This window comes from Oncorhynchus mykiss, chromosome 11 (assembly GCF_013265735.2).
Source record: "Oncorhynchus mykiss isolate Arlee chromosome 11, USDA_OmykA_1.1, whole genome shotgun sequence".
Lineage (NCBI taxonomy): Eukaryota > Metazoa > Chordata > Actinopteri > Salmoniformes > Salmonidae > Oncorhynchus > Oncorhynchus mykiss.
In genome coordinates this window covers 63,284,585-63,303,617 of record NC_048575.1, presented here as the reverse complement: position 1 = coordinate 63,303,617, position 19,033 = coordinate 63,284,585, and the positions used below count along the sequence as shown (strand labels likewise).

The 19,033-nt window shown below is 43.4% G+C and overlaps 2 protein-coding genes and 1 long non-coding RNA gene across 4 annotated transcripts; all 3 read right to left on the bottom strand.

The window, feature by feature from the left end:
- Positions 1-119: 119 nt before the first annotated feature.
- On the bottom strand, positions 120-4,998 carry LOC110536217 (purpurin-like). Of its 2 annotated transcripts, XM_021621849.2 has the most exons (9): positions 4,813-4,995; positions 4,184-4,238; positions 3,781-3,879; positions 1,995-3,548; positions 1,701-1,819; positions 1,367-1,503; positions 1,036-1,148; positions 721-933; positions 120-415 (listed from the first exon to the last, which is right to left on the bottom strand). In XM_021621849.2, the coding sequence occupies exons 5-9, from the start codon at positions 1,815-1,817 to the stop codon at positions 405-407; spliced, it is 591 nt and encodes a 196-aa protein (XP_021477524.1). In that variant the 5' UTR covers positions 1,818-1,819; positions 1,995-3,548; positions 3,781-3,879; positions 4,184-4,238; positions 4,813-4,995; the 3' UTR covers positions 120-404. The 2 variants fall into 2 exon arrangements, with proteins under 2 accessions (XP_021477524.1, XP_036791998.1); XM_036936103.1 differs by having other exon boundaries at positions 1,701-3,548; positions 4,813-4,998.
- A 797-nt stretch (positions 4,999-5,795) lies between these two features.
- On the bottom strand, positions 5,796-9,005 carry LOC110536215 (potassium voltage-gated channel subfamily V member 2-like). Its single transcript, XM_021621847.2, has 2 exons — positions 7,606-9,005; positions 5,796-6,982 (listed from the first exon to the last, which is right to left on the bottom strand). Exons 1-2 carry the CDS (start codon positions 8,938-8,940, stop codon positions 6,722-6,724), a joined length of 1,596 nt encoding a protein of 531 aa, XP_021477522.1. The 5' UTR covers positions 8,941-9,005; the 3' UTR covers positions 5,796-6,721.
- A 2,536-nt stretch (positions 9,006-11,541) lies between these two features.
- Positions 11,542-16,628, bottom strand: LOC110536640. Its single transcript, XR_002475501.2, has 3 exons — positions 16,429-16,628; positions 14,578-14,657; positions 11,542-14,422 (listed from the first exon to the last, which is right to left on the bottom strand). It is a non-coding gene; the product is annotated as an uncharacterized LOC110536640 (long non-coding RNA).
- Between the last annotated feature and the right edge of the window lie 2,405 nt (positions 16,629-19,033).

The window sequence follows — 19,033 nt, the reverse complement described above, 5'->3', positions numbered from 1 at the left end:
CACATATGGAATCATGTAGTAACCAAAAAAGTGTTAAACAAATCAAAAGATTTTAGATTCTTCAAAGTTGCTACATTTAACCTTCGACAGCTTTGCACACTTGGCATTCTCTCAACCAGCTTCACTTGGAATGCTTTTCCATTCAATATATTTTGATTTGTTTAACATTTTTTGGTTACTATATGATTCCATATGTGCTATTTCATAGTTTTGATGTCTTCTACAATGTAGAAAATAAAGTAGGTGTCCAAACTTTTGACTGGTACTGTACATGAGGGGCATAATATAATTTATAGAAAAAAAATGTTATGCGATTTCCCTCTTCAGTCATCAGTAAATATCTCTGTCCAAGCCAGCACGTTGTAGGGATCCCTTGGCAGCACAAGTTCCTTCATAGTAGACATTCAGCAAGCTCCTGTTGAGCAGAGAAAAATCAGAAGAGGGTCAACTGGGATGCTAAATTTGTTGGACATCCCAAAAATAAACATTTGCTTTAGTTGTAGAAAGCACATTTATGCTGGTAATAAACATTTGTTGAGTAGGAGATGAGCTAAGTAACTCTCAGTGAATGTTTGTAAAGGCGGCACTCAGCATTTACAGTAATGCAGACAACACTGATCCTTCCTCTTTGATGGTGTAGTCCGGATTACTATAAAGCATTTCATAACTATTGTTGATGTAAGGGCTTTATAAATAAAATATGAAAAATGTAACCCATACCAGACTGCAGCACGGGCTCAAATTGTCCGGCCATGCAGATCTCTTCCTGCTTGGCGCGAATGCTCCTCTGGATGGCTGGTGGCAGGCCACGGGGGTTACGGGAGAATATCAGGGAGTATCCATCCTCACAGCTTCCATCGTCCTTCAGGGTACGGCAGGCATATGTGATGGCATAGTTGTCATAGTCGGTGTCAATCACCCAGTAGTTGTCACCTGAGAGAAGAGGAGAGTATTGTGAGTATCGTGCGCAGCTTACTAGTTGTTATTTCTGTGTCTAAGTGTATTTGTGTATAACGGTATATTTAGTAGACGTACCTCCGCTGGACAGATAGCTGGCCAGGCCCTGGTAGTTCATGAACATCTTTCCAGGGTTGGCAGAGTCTGGCACAGTGTACTGGGCAGCCATGTCAGCGCACACAACCCAGAATCTGTAAATAGGGGAAAGTATTTCCAATCAACTTATCATAGATACAGTATTCATGTAAAATGGCTTTAAGTTACAAACATGTAGTAGATGTAAGGTTTTCAGTTTGACCCTTATACACAGATTCGGAAAGCCATGTTCAATTTAAGACTATTACTACTTTTAAGACTACTATTAAGACTATTACCATTTCACCAGAAATAACCTTCAGGCAGCTCTTACCCAAAAAGTGTGACACGTCCCTTGGAGGAGGCGACCATGGAGCCGTCGTCACCGATCGTGTACTCAGCTGAGATGTTGTCCTGGAGGAACAGTCCCTCAGGGTCCTTCTTCTGCAGAGCGTACCACTTCCCTGCGTACTGGAGCACACACAGATAAACTGTTTGGTTGAAGAGCCTTGCAGGTAGCCTAGGCAATTATTATTTCCTCCATACTGGAGCAGGAGTGTTGCAACAATTTTTTTCTAGCTGTGTACTGTGGCGCTAGCACATAAAAACAGATGTAGGGCCTTGCAGGACAGCTTGGTCTTCTATAGATGACTGTTTGTTTTACTCACTCTCTTGGGGTCAAAGTCCTCCTTGACATTGAAGCTGTCCACCACACAGGAGGCAGCCCAACTCTGCTCCAGACCCGCCAGGAGCACCACCACAAGGGCCAGCATATGGAAGTCCATTTCTAGAGGAGAAATTCCATAAGTATAACTTCATATGTAATAAAAACAAATCAATATTTTGATAAAGCACAATAGCTGGTCCTCTCAATTGGTAACTACATTTTTATAAAAAGCCCATAACATAAAAATATTCACAGCAACATTTTAACATTCCCATGAAAAATAGCTAAAACGTACCTTTTCAGGAACAAAGCAAGAGGTTAAGCTTCAATGAAGTTGCAGGTATGCATTTCTCTTCTGTCTAGGATCCTTATATACACAAGGCACAGACGAGCTCACTGATTATTTTCACATCTTGGTCCTAAGTGGAGGGTTAAATCTTAATCTATTACTAATCCAGTTAACAAAATCCTACCCAAAAACTGTTGCACTCTCCCATACACAATGAAATGGCTTTATGTAATTGTAGCAAGGGTATTTTCTAGTCTAAACACAGAGAAAGCACATCTAGGGAATTAGTTTACCTTAGCCAAGCCAAAGTACTGTTTACATATGGGCATGGCAACACCAAGGTATTAGTTCTTTAGTGACATGGAAATTAAATGGAAATAAATTACATGCATGTCTTATCAGTTGGTAACATATTCATTGAATAATGATTAATAATTAGGGATTGGATATCAAGTTCAGGCAGTTGAAGAGTAAACAATTATTCAATTGTAAGAATACATGCTTTATGAAATTAACAGTCCACGTGGGACTGTTAATGCCCCTGGGTTAAGTAACATGATCTGTTGCACCAGTTTGTAATCCCAGACAAAATGTTCTTGGACAGACCGCTGAAGCACATTACAAGAGGGTTGACGCCAGGTGAAATGGGTGCATAAGTGTCATTTCTGAAAATTATTTCAGTGAGCAAGGCCATTCATTGGATCATCCCTTGCTAATATATACTGTACACTATAGATAATATAAATAGTTGACAAATAAAGCTTTTGTCTTTTTATATTATTAACCACTTCTGTCATTGTTGCCTGGGGATGAGCTTGAATGACTGCGTCTTGGCACCTTTGGCTTTCGGCCATGACAACACAGTGCCTGGTCAAGGGTCTGCTCCACTCCAGTCATGACAGCAGACCACAGTCGTCCCATTTACGTGCATGGCCATGACACAGAACAGTACGATCTTGTTTCATGTAATAATGTTTGTTTCATGTAGCTTCAGTTTTAATGTCCAGAAGATTAGAAAGAACAAATATTAGAGTTGATGGTTGATGAATGACGCTTCATAGTGTAGACTAGGGGGGGGGGGGGGGATCCATAATAGCATATCCATTACTCAAAAACAAAGGAAGTGTGACAAAAAAATAAGTTATTGAAGCAAGTGCAAGGAAAATGGAGAAAGGATGAAAGAATGATGATTCAAAGACAGAATAAATATTTACCATTTATTTATCAAGTAGTATGTATGACATTGTCATGAGGGTGTGTAACAAGGGTACAAACATTTAACTTTACTTACAATACTGCATTTGTGATATTACAGTTGAATCCAAATAGCAAGCCATTATTTTATATGCCATGTAAATGACTACAAAAAAATAGATTTGGTCTCCAGACCAAGTGAGGGTTTATCGGTTAGAGTGCACACGTCAGTAAAATAACTGTGCTGGAGAGTTTTGGACCAAGTATATCCAGGAAAATAAGAGTGGAAAAATACAGGAGCAGTGTGAAGAGCTTCACAGTAACTTCTCCCAGTGCCAGCTCATTTCAAAATCGACTCTTCACTGGCTGTAGTGAGAGACCAGAAAAAAGGTGTCAAGTTTCTATACAGAAACAATCAAGTGTTTAATAAAATGAAGCAGCTGTTTTTACTGCCATATGTTGTTATTCAGGCTATTCCTATAGAACATGCAAAAGACCTATTGGACATATATCTAAGCATGCAAATGTGTTTACTTAAAAGAACAAACATGAGAGCAAATTTGCCAGTAAACTCTTAAAAACAAACATGGACGTTTACCTTCTGCTAGCGCCTTGGCAATTTTCTCTTGTTCTTCACGAACCTTCTTCTCCTCTTCCTCAATCCTTCGTTCCTCTGCAGCAATAGGCTTTAGTTCATCTGAAATTAATTTAGAGGGTGTTAAAATCAAAACTTAAAATGGAATTACTTTTGAAAAAAATCAAACAACATATGTTATGTTTAGAACTATGAAGAATCCTATGTTATTGCAGGTTTTCAACAAATTGGAGGTCAGTGTCTGCATGGCTTCAATGTTAAGGTTGCTAGTTTAGCTAATGTTAGTCTGTGGCCACAGTATAGGACATTTGTACTGTATGCCACCACCTGAGGCGTCCATACGGCATGCCGCCTGTCTGCACAGTTAGAGTCAATGCAAAACCTTTATTCAAGGTTCACAACTCACCATATCTCCTCTTGCCAAATACTATACCAGCTAACAACGCTGAGTACCTTGCGGTCTGTAATGAGAAACAAATTACGCATATCAGACAGTATCACTCAGGCAATTATTTAATGCTAACATTAGACAAACGCTAGCTAATTCACGGGCTTTTTTATTTCACATTTATTTAACTAGGCAAGTCAGTTAAGAACAAATTCTTATTTACAATGACGGCCTACCCCGGCCAAATCCCAACGACGCAGGGCCAATTGTGCACCGCCTTATGGGCCTCCCAATCACGGCCAGTTGTGATACAGCCTGGAATCGAACCAGGGTAGACCGCTGCGCCACTTGGTAGTCCACAACAACAATCTGCATGCAATGTCAAAGCTGTCAGCTGATGCATAACATGCGCAAATGATTGCAGGTTTGGAAGTAATAGCTATGTGTTGAAAATGTAGCTAGCTAACGTTATTCATTATTCCACTAGCTAGGTTGTTAGTTAGCCAGCTGTCTTGAGTTTGGCAGAGGTCTTGGACAATGCAGCATTGTTATGCAACTTATTCGCTGCAAATTAGGAAACAATTCACGATTTATTTTTAAACAAAACTACTTTCAACAGCATGTTACACAAATGTGTTGCCACAAACCTTAATAAGCGGTGACACTGCCACTGGAGGGACCATTTTGCTGCTGGTTTGTGTTGGTTAGCCTGCTCCGAAATTTTTGCACAACAACAGCACCAGAGGTCACTCTACTGATGAAAAGGATTGTGGGAAATTGCCGGTGTCTAATTTTGTTAGCGCTATCTGGAATCCTTGGGATGTCCCTCCCTTTAACCACCTAACCTTAATCATGGATTAAACCATTGAAAATACTGTAATGAAACAGTCCCAATGATCCCGTATAGCGTTATCAAAGCCACAATGTCAAGGACATTTCTATTTCTACAATGTCTCTTTTTAAAAATCAATTTTTAAACCTAATCCTAACCTCAACCACACTGCTAATTGTATGCCTAATCCTAACCTTACATTAAGACCAAAAACCTCATGTTTGTTGTCATGAATCTTTACGATATGGACATTTTAACTTTGTGGCTGTGATATCTAGTGAAACCCCCCTTCAAGTTCACTTGTATATGTATATGTTTTATAAAATTACAAAAAGATCTTGATTTTATCAAATTTTATAATCCTCAATTTCATAACCGAGTATTTAGCTCAATGTTCTAGATTATCAAGTGTGACGTATGAAAATAGGTCACCACCTTCTGCTCTATCAACACTAACCACAAGATGCCAGCAGCTGCAAGCTTTTGTGGGTCTTTGCTTCAGACAGGGAGCAGGCTAATTGGGCAGGATCAGACAGATTAGTAGAGTATGGGATCTACTCCTGCTGTAGTGAATGTATTTGCTGCTACAGAAAGATAATCATCATGGTAACGTGTTCATACATTCCAAAGCATACATGCCAAGCCTATTTTAATGATGCAAAACATACTCTCTCTCACAATCAGTAGGTCAAATATGTTGTTTAGTTTTTCCATCTGGGATTTGGCCTCATTCTTGCTCGGCATGACACATGAATGACAGCAATTTACAACAACCCCTCTCTTCCTTTAGGCTTGGCCCAGCTTCCCCACCTGCCCAACTGTCCTTATGTCATGTTTGTGCTTCACGTAGTCATTGTTTTCAAAGCACTCCAAAGCCAGCTGCAGGTACTGAGGTAGAATAGCGATCAGGTCCACCGTGTTGAGCATGCTCCTGGCGAAAGTCTGGAGGTCAGGTGTGGACACATTTACAACAACCCCTCTCTTTAGTTATTATGCCCACAGCCTCTGGAATAGCCTGCCAGAAAACCTGTACACATCATTGCTTTATTAGTGAGTGACCATGTTTGCCTCTGCAGCAGTAATATAACGGCACATACAAAAATCATGTAGCATTATTTCTCTTTATTGAGCGTACAAGATATGATTGCAAAATCAAATCTCATTAAAGCTCCATGTTATTCAAGTGTTCAAAAAATACAAATTAAAACAGAGAAGCAGCATGTGACATAAAGGACATTAAGCAAAGTAGAAAGTGTTTCAATCATTAAATGCATAAAAATATATAAAAAAGGAGCAAATAGAATCAACTTGACCTGACAGGGCAATGCACTTATGACAATGCACTGTCTATATGGTATTGTTAACAGGCCTACCTTTTGCGGGAGAAGCACTCTCATTTGGTAATATGTGTGAAGTGCAGGGGTAGAAATGGAGAAAGAAAATCACTCCTGGAGCCCTCCAATGTAAAATCTATGAATTCAATGTGAAATGCAAAATTTTACATCGCAAAATGTTTTCACGTCCAGAACCCCATTCCCCCAGACTTCCTCCCATTTCCACCCCTGGAGAAGCATATCTGATGGGTAAGACAAAAGGGTGCATGGGTTTTCAGCAATTTCAAAGTTAACATTACTTTATTCAACCCGATACTATCTATGTTGCCAATGTAAGAAAGATCAGGCAGATATTGTGTCTTACAAAGTCCTAAACAGTTAGCTGTAGCATCATGTAGTGTGTCCAACTCCACAACAAAGTGAGATCTTCATTGCTGTCCTTTTGGCAAACCTAATTTTCCCCCGGTTCTTCATGTTTGCGGTGTACTCGTGGGATTTCAGTTTGGCGTAGTAGTCTGAGAACTTGTTGAAGAGGATGGAGATGGGCAGTCCGTTCAGTATGATTCCAAAGGAAATACAGAAGAAAGCAAAGAGACGCCCCAGGATGGTCTCTGGATACATGTCTCCATAGCCCACGGTGGAGATGCTCACCTGGAGGGCAGAAATTACAAGAGTTATGGAACTTGAACCCCTTTCACAGTGAAAATGTAAAAGTGTTATCTGTCCCACTTCAGTCACAACTTAAGAAATTCATATCATACCCTTTCAGAAAGAGATATACAGGGCCTACAAGTGGCCTGACTTTATGTCCAGAGTGTTGATCATAATTAAGCACATACGGCATGCTTCATGTGAACAGGCATGGACATGGACAGATACACATATTCTAATGGAGGTGCGCTGACCTAAGGTCCACCCTGTAATAGCATTATAGTATTAAGACACTATCCAGGAACCATATAAACCATCCATTTAAATAATGTCAGGCCATGCAGTTCATATGAAACAGTTACTGGTACTTTGATCAGTGTTTAAGCTTATCATTCAGTTAGTGGCCACTGACAGCCATTAGTACACAGTGCAGTAGGTAGTATTATGAGGTGACTACAGAGCGAGCCATAGATCAGACACACTACAGACCTGAAGCCAGACCTGAGCCTCCCTGCATCATCGCTGGAAGATCACCAGAAACAAAGCTGAATATAAAGCTACAGAGAATGAAAGTTTGACTTTTTAAAAACTCCTAACGGCCTATTGTGAACTAATATACTTACAGCAGCCCACCACCATGCATGGGGGATGCTTGTGAAGTTGGTTTGGGGCACGTCATGCTCCACAGTGTAGACCATGGCAGAGAAGGCGAAGATTCCCATGGCAATGAAGAGGAAGAGGCAGCCCACCTGCTGGTAGCACTGGCGGAGTGTGAAGCCAAACGCCCTCAGTCCGGTGGAGTGGCGCGCCAGCTTCAAGATACGAAATATACGCATCAGCCTCATAATCCGCAACACCTGGCCCAGCTTCCCCACCTGCCCAACTGTCCTCATGTCGTGTTCGTGCTTCACATAGTCATTGTTTTCAAAGCACTCCAAAGCCAGCTGCAGGTACTGAGGTAGAATAGCGATCAGGTCCACCGTGTTGAGCATGCTCCTGGCGAAAGTCTGGAGGTCAGGTGTGGACACCAGCCTGAGCAGATACTCCATGGTGAAAAACGCAATGCACAGAGACTCCACAAATTCACAGTAGGTCTTCCCGCTCAATTGGCCAGAGGGAGTCTTGTACTGCATATCCTCTACTGTGTTGAGTGTCATGGCCACCAGGGATACCAGGACAAACAGGCTGGAGACCAAGGCCATGAGCTTGGCAGGGACAGATGAGAAAGGTTTTTCCATTAGGTTCCAGATCACTCTGCGGTTATGGCCCATGAACATGTCCTGAAACAGCTCCTCATTCTCCTCGATCTCCACCTCGGCCTCCAGCTCTCTCTGGATGTTCAGCTGCTCGTTTATTTCGTCCTGTCGCTCCTCAAAGGAAATCCGGCAGCAGCGGTGGGTGTTCTTGATCCTCACGCCCCAGTAGTTGATCTCCTCCAGAAAGTTTCTGGGACACAGCTCATCTTTTATCCACAGCACCCCAGTTCTGTAGAAGGTGAAGATGTTGTTGAAAATCTCTGGGTCCCTGTCGAAGAAGTACTCATTTTTCTTGACTTGGTAATCGTCACACAGGTCCAGTTTCTTGTTGTGGTCTGTATAGGTGGCAAGCCGCCCTATCCTAGTTTTGGGGTACCTGGCCGCCAACCGGTAAGCTATCTGATAGGACTTCCCCCCAACATTGATGTTGAGATTGTAATTCTTGGTGGGTGAAGCCAGCCTTGAAAGAAGAGCCAAAGGCTTCTCATCTTCCTCATCCTCATACTCAGAGTAGATGTCATAAATGTCCTTGCTCAGTTCCTGCATGGAATTCCACTCTTTTATACAGCTGTCCTTGGTGAATGGAAGGGTGCTGTCTTCTGAGGGTCTTCTAAGTTCAGCACTAGGCCCGGTGACTTTGTAGTTAGGGAAGAGGCTCTGCCTCCTGTTCCAAAGGTTGAGCATCCTCCCGGTGCTTCCCATGTCGTTGCCTTCCGTGGGCTATACAGCAGACGGCAGATTGAAATCTGTGAGCATTACTGTTCTACTTTAATACCCCCCTCTGATTAAGCACATGCAGAGGATGTTAGCAGGATGCATTGCGTGCCTCGGCCCCATCAATGATGCTGACAGAGGATCCATGTGCTTACAGAATATTTGCATACCATTATCCACTCCCAAGCTCCTCTGGCCCTGTGTGTAATGTAAGTGCTTTAATGTGTTTGGACCCCAGGAAGAGTGGGGATCCCTAATAAATACAAATATGTCTGTCAGGGAACACACTTCATCAACTCACTTCCTTAGAGTCTGTAAACAAGTCTGTATACGGTATGTGTCATCAAACTGAGTATATGAAGACAAACTGATACATGAACTCTCCCCTTCATGAATTCATCAAAGGTTTGCTGTAGTGTTGTTTTGGGCAGAGTAAGGACTGCTGTTACCTCAACCTCATCCTTGTCGACTGATCAAATCAAATCACATTTTATTTGTCACACACATGTTTAGCAGATGTTAATGCGAGTGTAGAGAAATGCTTGTGCTTCTAGTTCCGACAATGCAGTAATAAACAACAAGTAATCTAACCTAACAATTCCAAAACTACTACCTTATACACACAAGTGTAAAGGGATAAAGAATATGTACATAAAGATATATGAATGAGTGATGGTACAGAACGGCATAGACAAGATGCAGTAGATGGTATCGAATACAGTATATACATATGAGATGAGTAATGTAGGGTATGTAAACAAAGTGGCATAGTTTAAAGTGGCCAGTGGGGAGAAAAAAAATGTTGATACGCTGGCGATTTCACAGGTTTTCCTACTTACAAAGCATGTACAGGTCTGTAATTTTTTTATCATAGGTACACTTCAACTGTGAGAGTTGAGACGGAATCTAAAACAAAAATCCAGAAAATCACATTGTATGATTTTTAAGTAATTAATTTGCATTTTATTGCATGACATAAGTATTTGATCACCTACCAACCAGCAAAAATTCTGTCTCTCACAGACCTGTTAGTTTTTCTTTAAGAAGCCCTCCTGTTCTCCACTCATTACCTGTGTGAACTGCACCTGTTTGAACTCGTTACCTGTATAAAAGACACCTGTCCACACACTCAATCAAACAGACTCCAACCTCTCCACAATGGCCAATACCAGAGAGCTGTGTAAGTACATCAGCGATAAAATTGTAGACCTGCACACGGCTGGGATGGGCTACAGGACAATAGGCAAGCAGCTTGGTGAGAAGGCAACAACTGTTGGCGTATTTATTAGAAAATGGAAGAAGTTCAAGATGACGGTCAATCACCCTCGGTCTGGGGCTCCATGCAAGATCTCACCTCGTGGGGCATCAATGATCATGAGGAAGGTGAGGGATCAGCCCAGAACTACACGGCAGGACCTGATCAATGACCTGAAGTGAGCTGGGACCACAGTCTCAAAGAAAACCATTAGGAACACACTACGCTGTCATGGATTAAAATCCTGCAGCGCACGCAAGGTCCCCCTGCTCAAGCCAGCGCATGTCCAGGCCCGTCTGAAGTTTGCCAATGACCATCTGGATGATCCAGAGGAGGAATGGGAGAAGGTCATGTGGTCTGATGAGACAAAAATAGAGCTTTTTGGTCTAAACTCCATTCGCCGTGTTTGGAGGAAGAAGAAGGATGAGTACAACCCCAAGAACACCATCCCAACCGTGAAGCACGGAGGTGGAAACATCATTCTTTGGGGATGCTTTTCTGCAAAGGGGACAGGACGACTGCACCGTATTGAGGGGAGGATGATGGGGCCATGTATCGCGAGATCTTTGCCAACAACCTCCTTCCCTCAGTAAGAGCATTGAAGATAGGTTGTAGCTGGGTCTTCCAGCATGACAACGACCCGAAACACACAGCCAGGGCAACTAAGGAGTGGCTCCGTAATAAGCATCTCAAGGTCCTGGAGTGGCCTAGCCAGTCTCCAGACCTGAACCCAATAGAAAATCTTTGGAGGGAGCTGAAAGTCTGTATTGTCCAGCGACAGCCCCGAAACCTGAAGGTTTTGGAGAAGGTCTGAATAGAGGAGTGTGCCAAAGTCCCTGCTGCAGTGTGTGCAAACCTGGTCCAGAACTACAGGAAACGTATGATCTCGTATGCAAATTAATTACTTAAAAATCATACAATTTGATTTTCTGGATTCTGGTTTTAGATTCCGTCTCTCACAGTTGAAGTGTACCTATGATAAAAAATTACAGACCTATACATGCTTTGTTAATAGGAAAATCGGCAGTGTATCAAATACTTGTTCTCCCCACTGTATGTATTACATATTACTGATACTGCTGAGCACATGCGTTCATGAACGCTGGCCAAGCACTGCTCCAATTGAGTAATCTAGGTGTAGGCTAATCCATTGTCTCTTAAGAATGTAAAGATTAGGTGATAGTTTCCTTAGGCTTATTCAAATTAAGAATTTGAATTAATGAATCTCCAACGAGGGGATTTTTGTATTCTCTTGCGATACAATACATTAATTTTGGTTTTCACATAATTCCAGAAAATAGTCTGAATGTTATTGTTAATTGTTTATTGCCAGATTGTAATGACACAGAGACCTCTGTGCTGCAGGAGAACAAAGAGGGTGTGGGGGTGTTTAAAGAGGATAAGGACTTTAAGACGTTAACATGCTTCCTGTCAGAGTGGACAACAGGTGTCTGTGGTCTCTCTTAGCCTATTAGAATCAAGGCCACAAGCTCACTTTGACAATATATTCAATTACATGAATTATGTTACAACTACACATGGAGAACAATTATATACAATAACACTGACAAGAATATAGTGATGGTGATCGTAGAGAAGATATTCATTCTATAAAAGAACTCAACAGCCATTTTATTGTCTGACATAACTTGGCTTGGAAAAGGAATCCTCTTATAGGATATGAGATTATTGACTTGCTGATTAAAAGGTCTACACACAGATCCAGTCAAACACTTGTACTGGGCCAGTTTCAATATAATGTATTTCCTTTTTTCTCCTCTGTTCCCATACCAGTCTATTGGTTAAAGCAATTAAGGACTTAAGCTGAACTTGTTATAGCCTTGATGTTTGAATAGAGCTGCCAGGCTCAGGAGAACTATTTTAGTGTTTCACAAAAAAACATGTTTATATGAACTAGTGCACCGAGGGTCGGGGACGGGTCAATCTAAATTGAAATGTGATTAAAAGTGTTCTGACAAACTATAATTGACCTCATCCCTAGGAACAAGCATTTGTTTATTTTATTTTCACTACAATGTTTTTGTATTTAAGTGAAGAACATGCAGAAATAGTGTTTGTTGTTGACTAGACAGACCTGGTCATTATAGTAATTAGACACAAATCAAGACTTATTAGGGTGTAGTACTCAGTCACAAGCAGTATCATTACGTGGATTTCAATAGGACCTCTAAATGGATTGTAAAGAGTGTTTAATCTATGTACAGTAGATTAAAATTATGAATATCATACATCTTCACAGGTACTTGAATAAGAGGCTTTGAAAAGTCTATCAACATTTTATAAATGTTAATGAATACAATTCCCAATGAGGACAACAACAACTTACTTATTTCAGTTGGGAGTTTTGAAAAACAGTGCCTAATAAGTGCTACAAAATAGAGGTAATTTCTGACCAGGCTATTAATGTTAGTATGGTGTTCTGTCCACATTATCAGATGAGTATGAATTTTACACCACAAGTGGTTTTAAGCGGCTCAAGAGCTTAACATTCGCAATGCATCAGATTACAGACTGTTATCATCTCAGGACAACAGGGGGCTAACCTGGTTGCAGGTTATAATCTATACAACGTAGCAGATGCATTTAGCTACCTTCAGCTGCCTTTTGTATGGTAGGCTGACCATTAAGGGTCCAGCTTGGTCTATGGTTCCTATACGTTCCATGTAGGAATATGAAAAAGTAAAACTTTTAAATGTTTATTTGGGGTCCAAGTAGTGAAGCTATTTGAAAAATATTTTTCTGTGTCTGTGTGTCACATGTAAATGTTCAATGTGTGTTGTGCGGTGGCAAACATACTTCATGCCATGAGCTTTGGTATCTCTCAACAACAGTGTCTCTGTAATACGGAAAAAAACAACAACACCCACTTGTTCACTCACTGCATTGCATTCATACCAGAAGTTAAACACCATCTGCTCCAGGGTCTCTGTCTTTCTGGGTCAGACATTCAATTGTATACAAGACAAGCTTTACAGTACAAAATTAAAACAGGAATGTATCATCATTCATTCATTCAATGATAACTGAGGACACAATGGGAGTCACAAAGAATGCCCAACAGCTGGCATTATCTGCAAATCACCTGTAATAAGTTTTGCAGTATAATCAAAAGCCCCAAAATATCCTGCAGCACACGAAAAGGTACTCTTTCTGACTTCCGTCCTTTTTCTAAATGTTTAAAGAGCATTTATTTACAGATGGTGGGTCCTCTTTTACAAATAGACTAAAATGTTGTTGACAGTGTTAATGCAATCTGTGTCGACTTTCAAAATAAATCACACAAAAGATAAAAGATGGGAAAAAATGCAAATACATGTGAGACTGACTCATGGAAGACACTGAGCAATATAAAGTACAGTATATCTACATATTTATCACTTATATAGTGCAAAATATTATAGTGAATCATTTTCATGAGCGCTTCAGCCAGTTGCAGCACAGGCGCCCCTCCAGCTCACTATGTGGCTGCAATGTGCTCATATGTTCATAAAGACAAATGAAAAAAAGAAGCCAGCTTTTATGTCTGACTTTAATCAATGATATAATAATTTCCTCTCTGCTTTAAATGTTATCACCTCTAACAGGAACTGGCTGAGCATGAGGGCTGGTTATGTATACTACAGTAAAACAACCTGGCACACCAGCTATGTCATCAGTGGTACTCAATGGAACTAGCTGCTGGGGAGTTAGGCTTGGTATTGGGGAGACTGGTGGAGGTGTTGGCTGCTCCATAATGGGTATGTGGTATGGGCCCGGGGGAGAAGTTGTGCCCACATAGAATGTTTGAATTGTGGCTGTGTCAGTGATTGATGGCAGAGCCGTTGTGACCATAGACCGTATATGGGTTGTGACATTATCAGAAGTCAGACTGGGAGAATCAGTCAATGCGACGATGACTGGATGCTGTGAGGTAGCCTCAGTGTCTGTCCCATTTAGTGCCACTGCTGATGAGGCATCCGTTTGAAGTGTGGTTTGTGAAGCAATTAAAGCATCATCAACTTCTGAGGCTGTTTCAGAGGCTATAGCTTCACTGTCTGGTGGGTCTGTCTCCTCCTGAGTGTCTGGTATTGCGATCTTAGTGCCAGCGACCATTGGCTGACCATTCTCTGAGGAAGACTTGCTGGACTCCGAGGACTCAGACGATTCCAGGCTGTCAGCCATCATGCTTCTGAATTGGAATCCATGTAGACTGACCTGGTTTCACAAATATAAATACTAATTGAGTGTAGAAACATAGAATAGCACACTTTTGACACAGTGTCTATTCACTGACTTTGTCATTGTGCACATTATAATAATTACAGATTTATCAGAATAAAGATGATGGAAAACAGCAGGGGCACTCTTACTGGTTTTGAAGATGCTATGGTTGCCACAAATAAAATATAGAAGGCGGTCCTCAAAATCTCCAATTTCTTTTCCTTCATTTCTGAAAGAGTAAAATAAATGTAACTTTTTTTAACATAGTTAACTTGACAAACAATGTTGAGTACCAAAGGATTATTGAATACATTATAATTTAACATAATTCATTCTATAGGGCCATGTGTTTTGAACTGTCATGTCTCATGACCTAGATTTGAACTGTTATTTTAAGCTAGGAATTAGAATTACACCAAAAATGAAAGCAATTATCTGGGAATGGAGCTGGACCATCTGACATAAAAATAAAAGGAGACAGGTTGTTGAAAAATATTTAAATAAAGGTTCAAATCCAGGTCATGTGATATGATTGTCCAAACCACAGGACCATTTGACCATTCAACACTACAGTCGTATGAAAAAGTTTGGGCACCCCTCTGAGGCTGCATAATAATTTACTCTGTCGTCACAGAAAATGATCACAGTGGCATGCCATTCATTTTCTAATAAAAGGTGAGTACTGGGGTATTGTCCAGACAAAGATTTTTAGTGTAGCAATATTAAGTTATGAAATTAAATCAGATGTGAAAAATAGGCTATGCATTAATGTGGGCACCCTTATCATTCTGTTGATTTGAATACCTGTAACTACTTAGCACTGATGAATTGGAACACACAATTGGTTTGGTGAGCTCATTAAGCCTTGAACTTCATAGACAAGTGCATCCAATCATGAGAAAAGGTATTTAAGGTGGCCAATTGCAAGTTGTTGTTCTCTTTGACTCTCCTCTGAAGAGTGGCAACATGGGGGCATCAAAACAACTCTCAAATGACCGGAAAACAAAGATTGTTCAACATTATGGTTTAGAGGAAGGCTACAAAAAGCTATCGCAGAGATTTAAGCTGTCAGTGTCCACTGTAAGGAACATAGTGAGGAAATGGAAGACCACAGGCACAGTTATGGTTAAGGCCAGAAGTGGCAGGCCAAGTAAAATATCAGAGAGGCAAAGGCGAAGGATGGTGAGAACGGTCAAAAACAGCCCACAGACCACCTCCAAAGACCTTCAACATCATCTTGCTGCAGATGGTGTCACTGTGCATCGTTCAACAATTCAGCGCACTTTGCACAAGGAGAAGCTGTATGGGAGAGTGATGCAGAAGAAGCCTTTCCTGCACACACGCCACAAACAGAGTCGCTTGAGGAATGCAGACGCACATTTGGACAAGCCAGCTTCATTTTGGAATAAGGTTCTGTGGACTGATGAAACAAAGATTGAGTTATTTGGTCATAACAAGGTATGTTATGCATGGCGGCAAAAGAACACAGCGTTCCAAGAAAAACACTTGCTACCCACAGTAAAATTAGGTGGGGATGCACATCATGCTGTGTGGCCAGTGCCGGTACTGGGAATCTTGTTAAAGTTGAGGGTCGCATGGATTCCACTCAATACCAGCAGATTCTTGGGAATAATTTTGAAGAATCAGTCACAAAGTTGAAGTTATGCCGGGGCTGGATATTTCAACAAGACAACGACTCAAAACACTGCTCAAAATCTACCCTGGCATTTATGCAGAGGAACAAGTACAATGTTCTGGAATGGCCATCCCAGTCCCCAGATCTGAATATCATTGAGAATCTGTGGGATGATTTGAAGTGGGCTGTCCATGCTCGGCAACCATCAAACCTAACTGAACTGGAGATGTTTTGTAAGGAGGAATGGTCCAAAATACCTTCATCATAAATGGAAATCATGGAAATTGTCAGGGGTGCCCAAACTTTTTCATACGACTGTATATGGCAAAGACTAGTAGAAAATCAATTTTATTCTAAGCATTACCTTGATTAGGTTGAGTATCCTCTCCTCTTCAGCATAAAAAGGGGTATACAGTCCCAATGAATACAAATTAAAAGTTCCTGTTCCTGCTGTATATCCAGCACTTATAAGAAAACTATAGAATCAAATGGGATGTATGAATGAACAATAGACACTGTATGAATGGGGTATGCTTATATGCATGATTTGGTGCGTGGGATAAACCAAGTGTCACTCCATAATAATTCATTACATTTGCTGACATGGCAATACTGGTATTTACTTTAGTCTTGTCTATATTTGAAGAATAGAAACTCCAACATTAAATCCCCCAAAGTGTTGAATGAGAGAGTAATGGAAATAACATACAGACAAACCAATGTAATTTGAAGAAAAAAACTATAAGCCCAGTAAACAACTACTAAAACAGAATTTTAGACCCAGGGCAATATTTTGTCAAGACTTTACAGTAGTCATTAAAGGAAGAATGATTTTTTAATTATATCATACCACCAAACCAAAGGAACACCCTCATTCCTCAGGAATGATTTGCGTAAACACAGAAAAACAAATAGACCAATTGTCACGTTCTGACCATCGTTCGTGTGTGTTTTCCTTGTTTTAGTGTTGGTCAGGACGTGAACTGGGTGGGCATTCTATGTTGGATGTCTTGTTTGTCTATTTCTATGTCCGGCCTGATATGGTTCTCAATCAGAGGCAGGTGTTAGTCATTGTCTCTGATTGGGAACCATATTTAGGTAGCCTGGGTTTCACTGTGTGTTTGTGGGTGATTGTCCTTAGTGTTAGTTTGCACCAGTTTAGGCTGTTTCGGTTTTCATTACGTTTATTATTTTGCACTGTTTGTATTTGGATTCATGTTGCTATAGTCACAATAAACATGGATCGCAATCTACACGCCGCATTTTGGTCCGACTCTCCTTCACACCTAGAAGACCGTTACAGAATCACCCACCACAACAGGACCAAGCGGTGTGGTAATGGGCAAGGAAAAAGCAGCAGCAGGAGCAGCGCGAGGAGGTATGGACATGGGAGGACGAATTAGACGGTAAAGGACCTTGGGCTCAGGCAGGAGAGTATCGCCGCCCCAAGGAAGAACGGGAGGCGGCGAAAGCGGAGAGGCGTTGGTACGAGGAGGCAGCGCGGCGTCGTGGATGGAAGCCCGGGAGTCAGCCCCAAAAATTTATTGGGGGGGGGCTAACAGGGAGTATGGCTACGCCAGGTAGGAGACCTGAGCCAACTTCCTGTGGTTACCGGGGGGCTAGAGAGACCGGGCAGGCACCGTGTTATGCTGTGGAGCGCACGGTGTCCCCAGTGCGGGTGCACAGCCCGGTGCGGTACATTCCAGCTCCGCGTATCGGCCGGGCTAGAGTGGGCATCGAGCCAAGTGCCATGAAGCCGGCTCTACGCATCTGGTATCCAGTGCGTCTCCTTGGGCCGGCTTACATGGCACCAGCCTTGCGCACGGTGTCCCCGGTTCGCCTGCATAGCCCAGTGCGGGCTATTCCACCTCGCCGCACTGGCAGGGCGACCGGGACCATTCAACCGGGTAAGGTTGGACAGGCTCGGTGCTCAAGAGCTCCAGTGCGCCTGCACGGCCCGGTCTATCCGTCACCACCTCCACACCCCAGCCCTCCGGTGGCAGCTCCCCGTACCAGGCTGTCTCTCCGGCCCATCCGTCCAGAGCCTTCCTCCTCTCCAGCGCTGCCGGAGCCTCCCGCCTGTCCGGCGCCTCTGCCGGAGCCTCCCGCCTGTCCGGCGCCTCTGCCGGAGCCTCCCGCCTGTCCGGCGCCTCTGCCGGAGCTTCCCGTCTGCCCGGCGCCTCTGCCGGAGCTTCCCGTCTGCCCGGCGCCTCTGCCGGAGCTTCCCGTCTGCCCGGCGCCATCGGAGCTTCCCGTCTGCCCAACGCCGCCAGTGCCGCCCGTCTGCCCAGCGCCGCCAGTGCCGCCCGTCTGCCCAGCGCCGCCAGTGCCGCCCGTCTGCCCAGCGCCGCCAGTGCCGCCCGTCTGCCCAGCGCCGCCAGTGCCGCCCGTCTGCCCAGCGCCGCCAGTGCCGCCCGTCTGCCCAGTGCCGCCCGTCTGCCCAGCGCCGCCAGTGCCGCCCGTCTGCCCAGTGCCGCCAGCGCCGCCCGTCTGCCCAGCGCCGCCAGCGCCGCCCGTCTGCCAGGAGCCGCCAGTGCCGCCAGTCAGCCAGGGGCCGCCAGTGCCGCCAGTCAGCCAGGGGCCGCCAGTGCCGCCAGTCAGCCAGGGGCCGCCAGTGCCGTCAGTCAGCCCAGCGCCAGCGCCGCCAGTCAACCAGGGGCCGCCAGAGCTGCCAGTCTGCAAGGAGCTACCAGTCTGCAAGGAGCCGCCAGAGCTGCCTGTCTGCAGGATGCCGCCAAAGCTGCTAGTCTGCAAGGAGCCGCCAGAGCTGCTAGTCTGCAAGGAGCCGCCAGAGCTGCCAGTTAGCATGGAGCAGCCAGGGCCGCCAGTTAGCATGGAGCAGCCAGGGCCGCCAGTTAGCATGGAGCAGCCAGGGCCGCCAGTTAGCATGGAGCAGCCAGGGCCGCCAGTCAGCATGGAGCAGCCAGGGCCGCCAGTCAGCAAGGAGCAGCCAGGGCCGCCAGTCAGCA

Coding starts and splice junctions, on each gene's coding strand:
- LOC110536217 (XM_036936103.1), bottom strand. CDS start 1,817: ATGGACTTCCATATGCTGGCCCTTGTGGTGGTGCTCCTGGCGGGTCTG. Junction 1,149..1,366: donor GGACGTGTCACACTTTTTGG/GTAAGAGCTGCC, acceptor CCCTATTTACAG/ATTCTGGGTTGTGTGCGCTG. Junction 934..1,035: donor CAGCTATCTGTCCAGCGGAG/GTACGTCTACTA, acceptor CTCTTCTCTCAG/GTGACAACTACTGGGTGATT.
- LOC110536215 (XM_021621847.2), bottom strand. CDS start 8,940: ATGGGAAGCACCGGGAGGATGCTCAACCTTTGGAACAGGAGGCAGAGC. Junction 6,983..7,605: donor ATGCATGGTGGTGGGCTGCT/GTAAGTATATTA, acceptor TCTGCCCTCCAG/GTGAGCATCTCCACCGTGGG.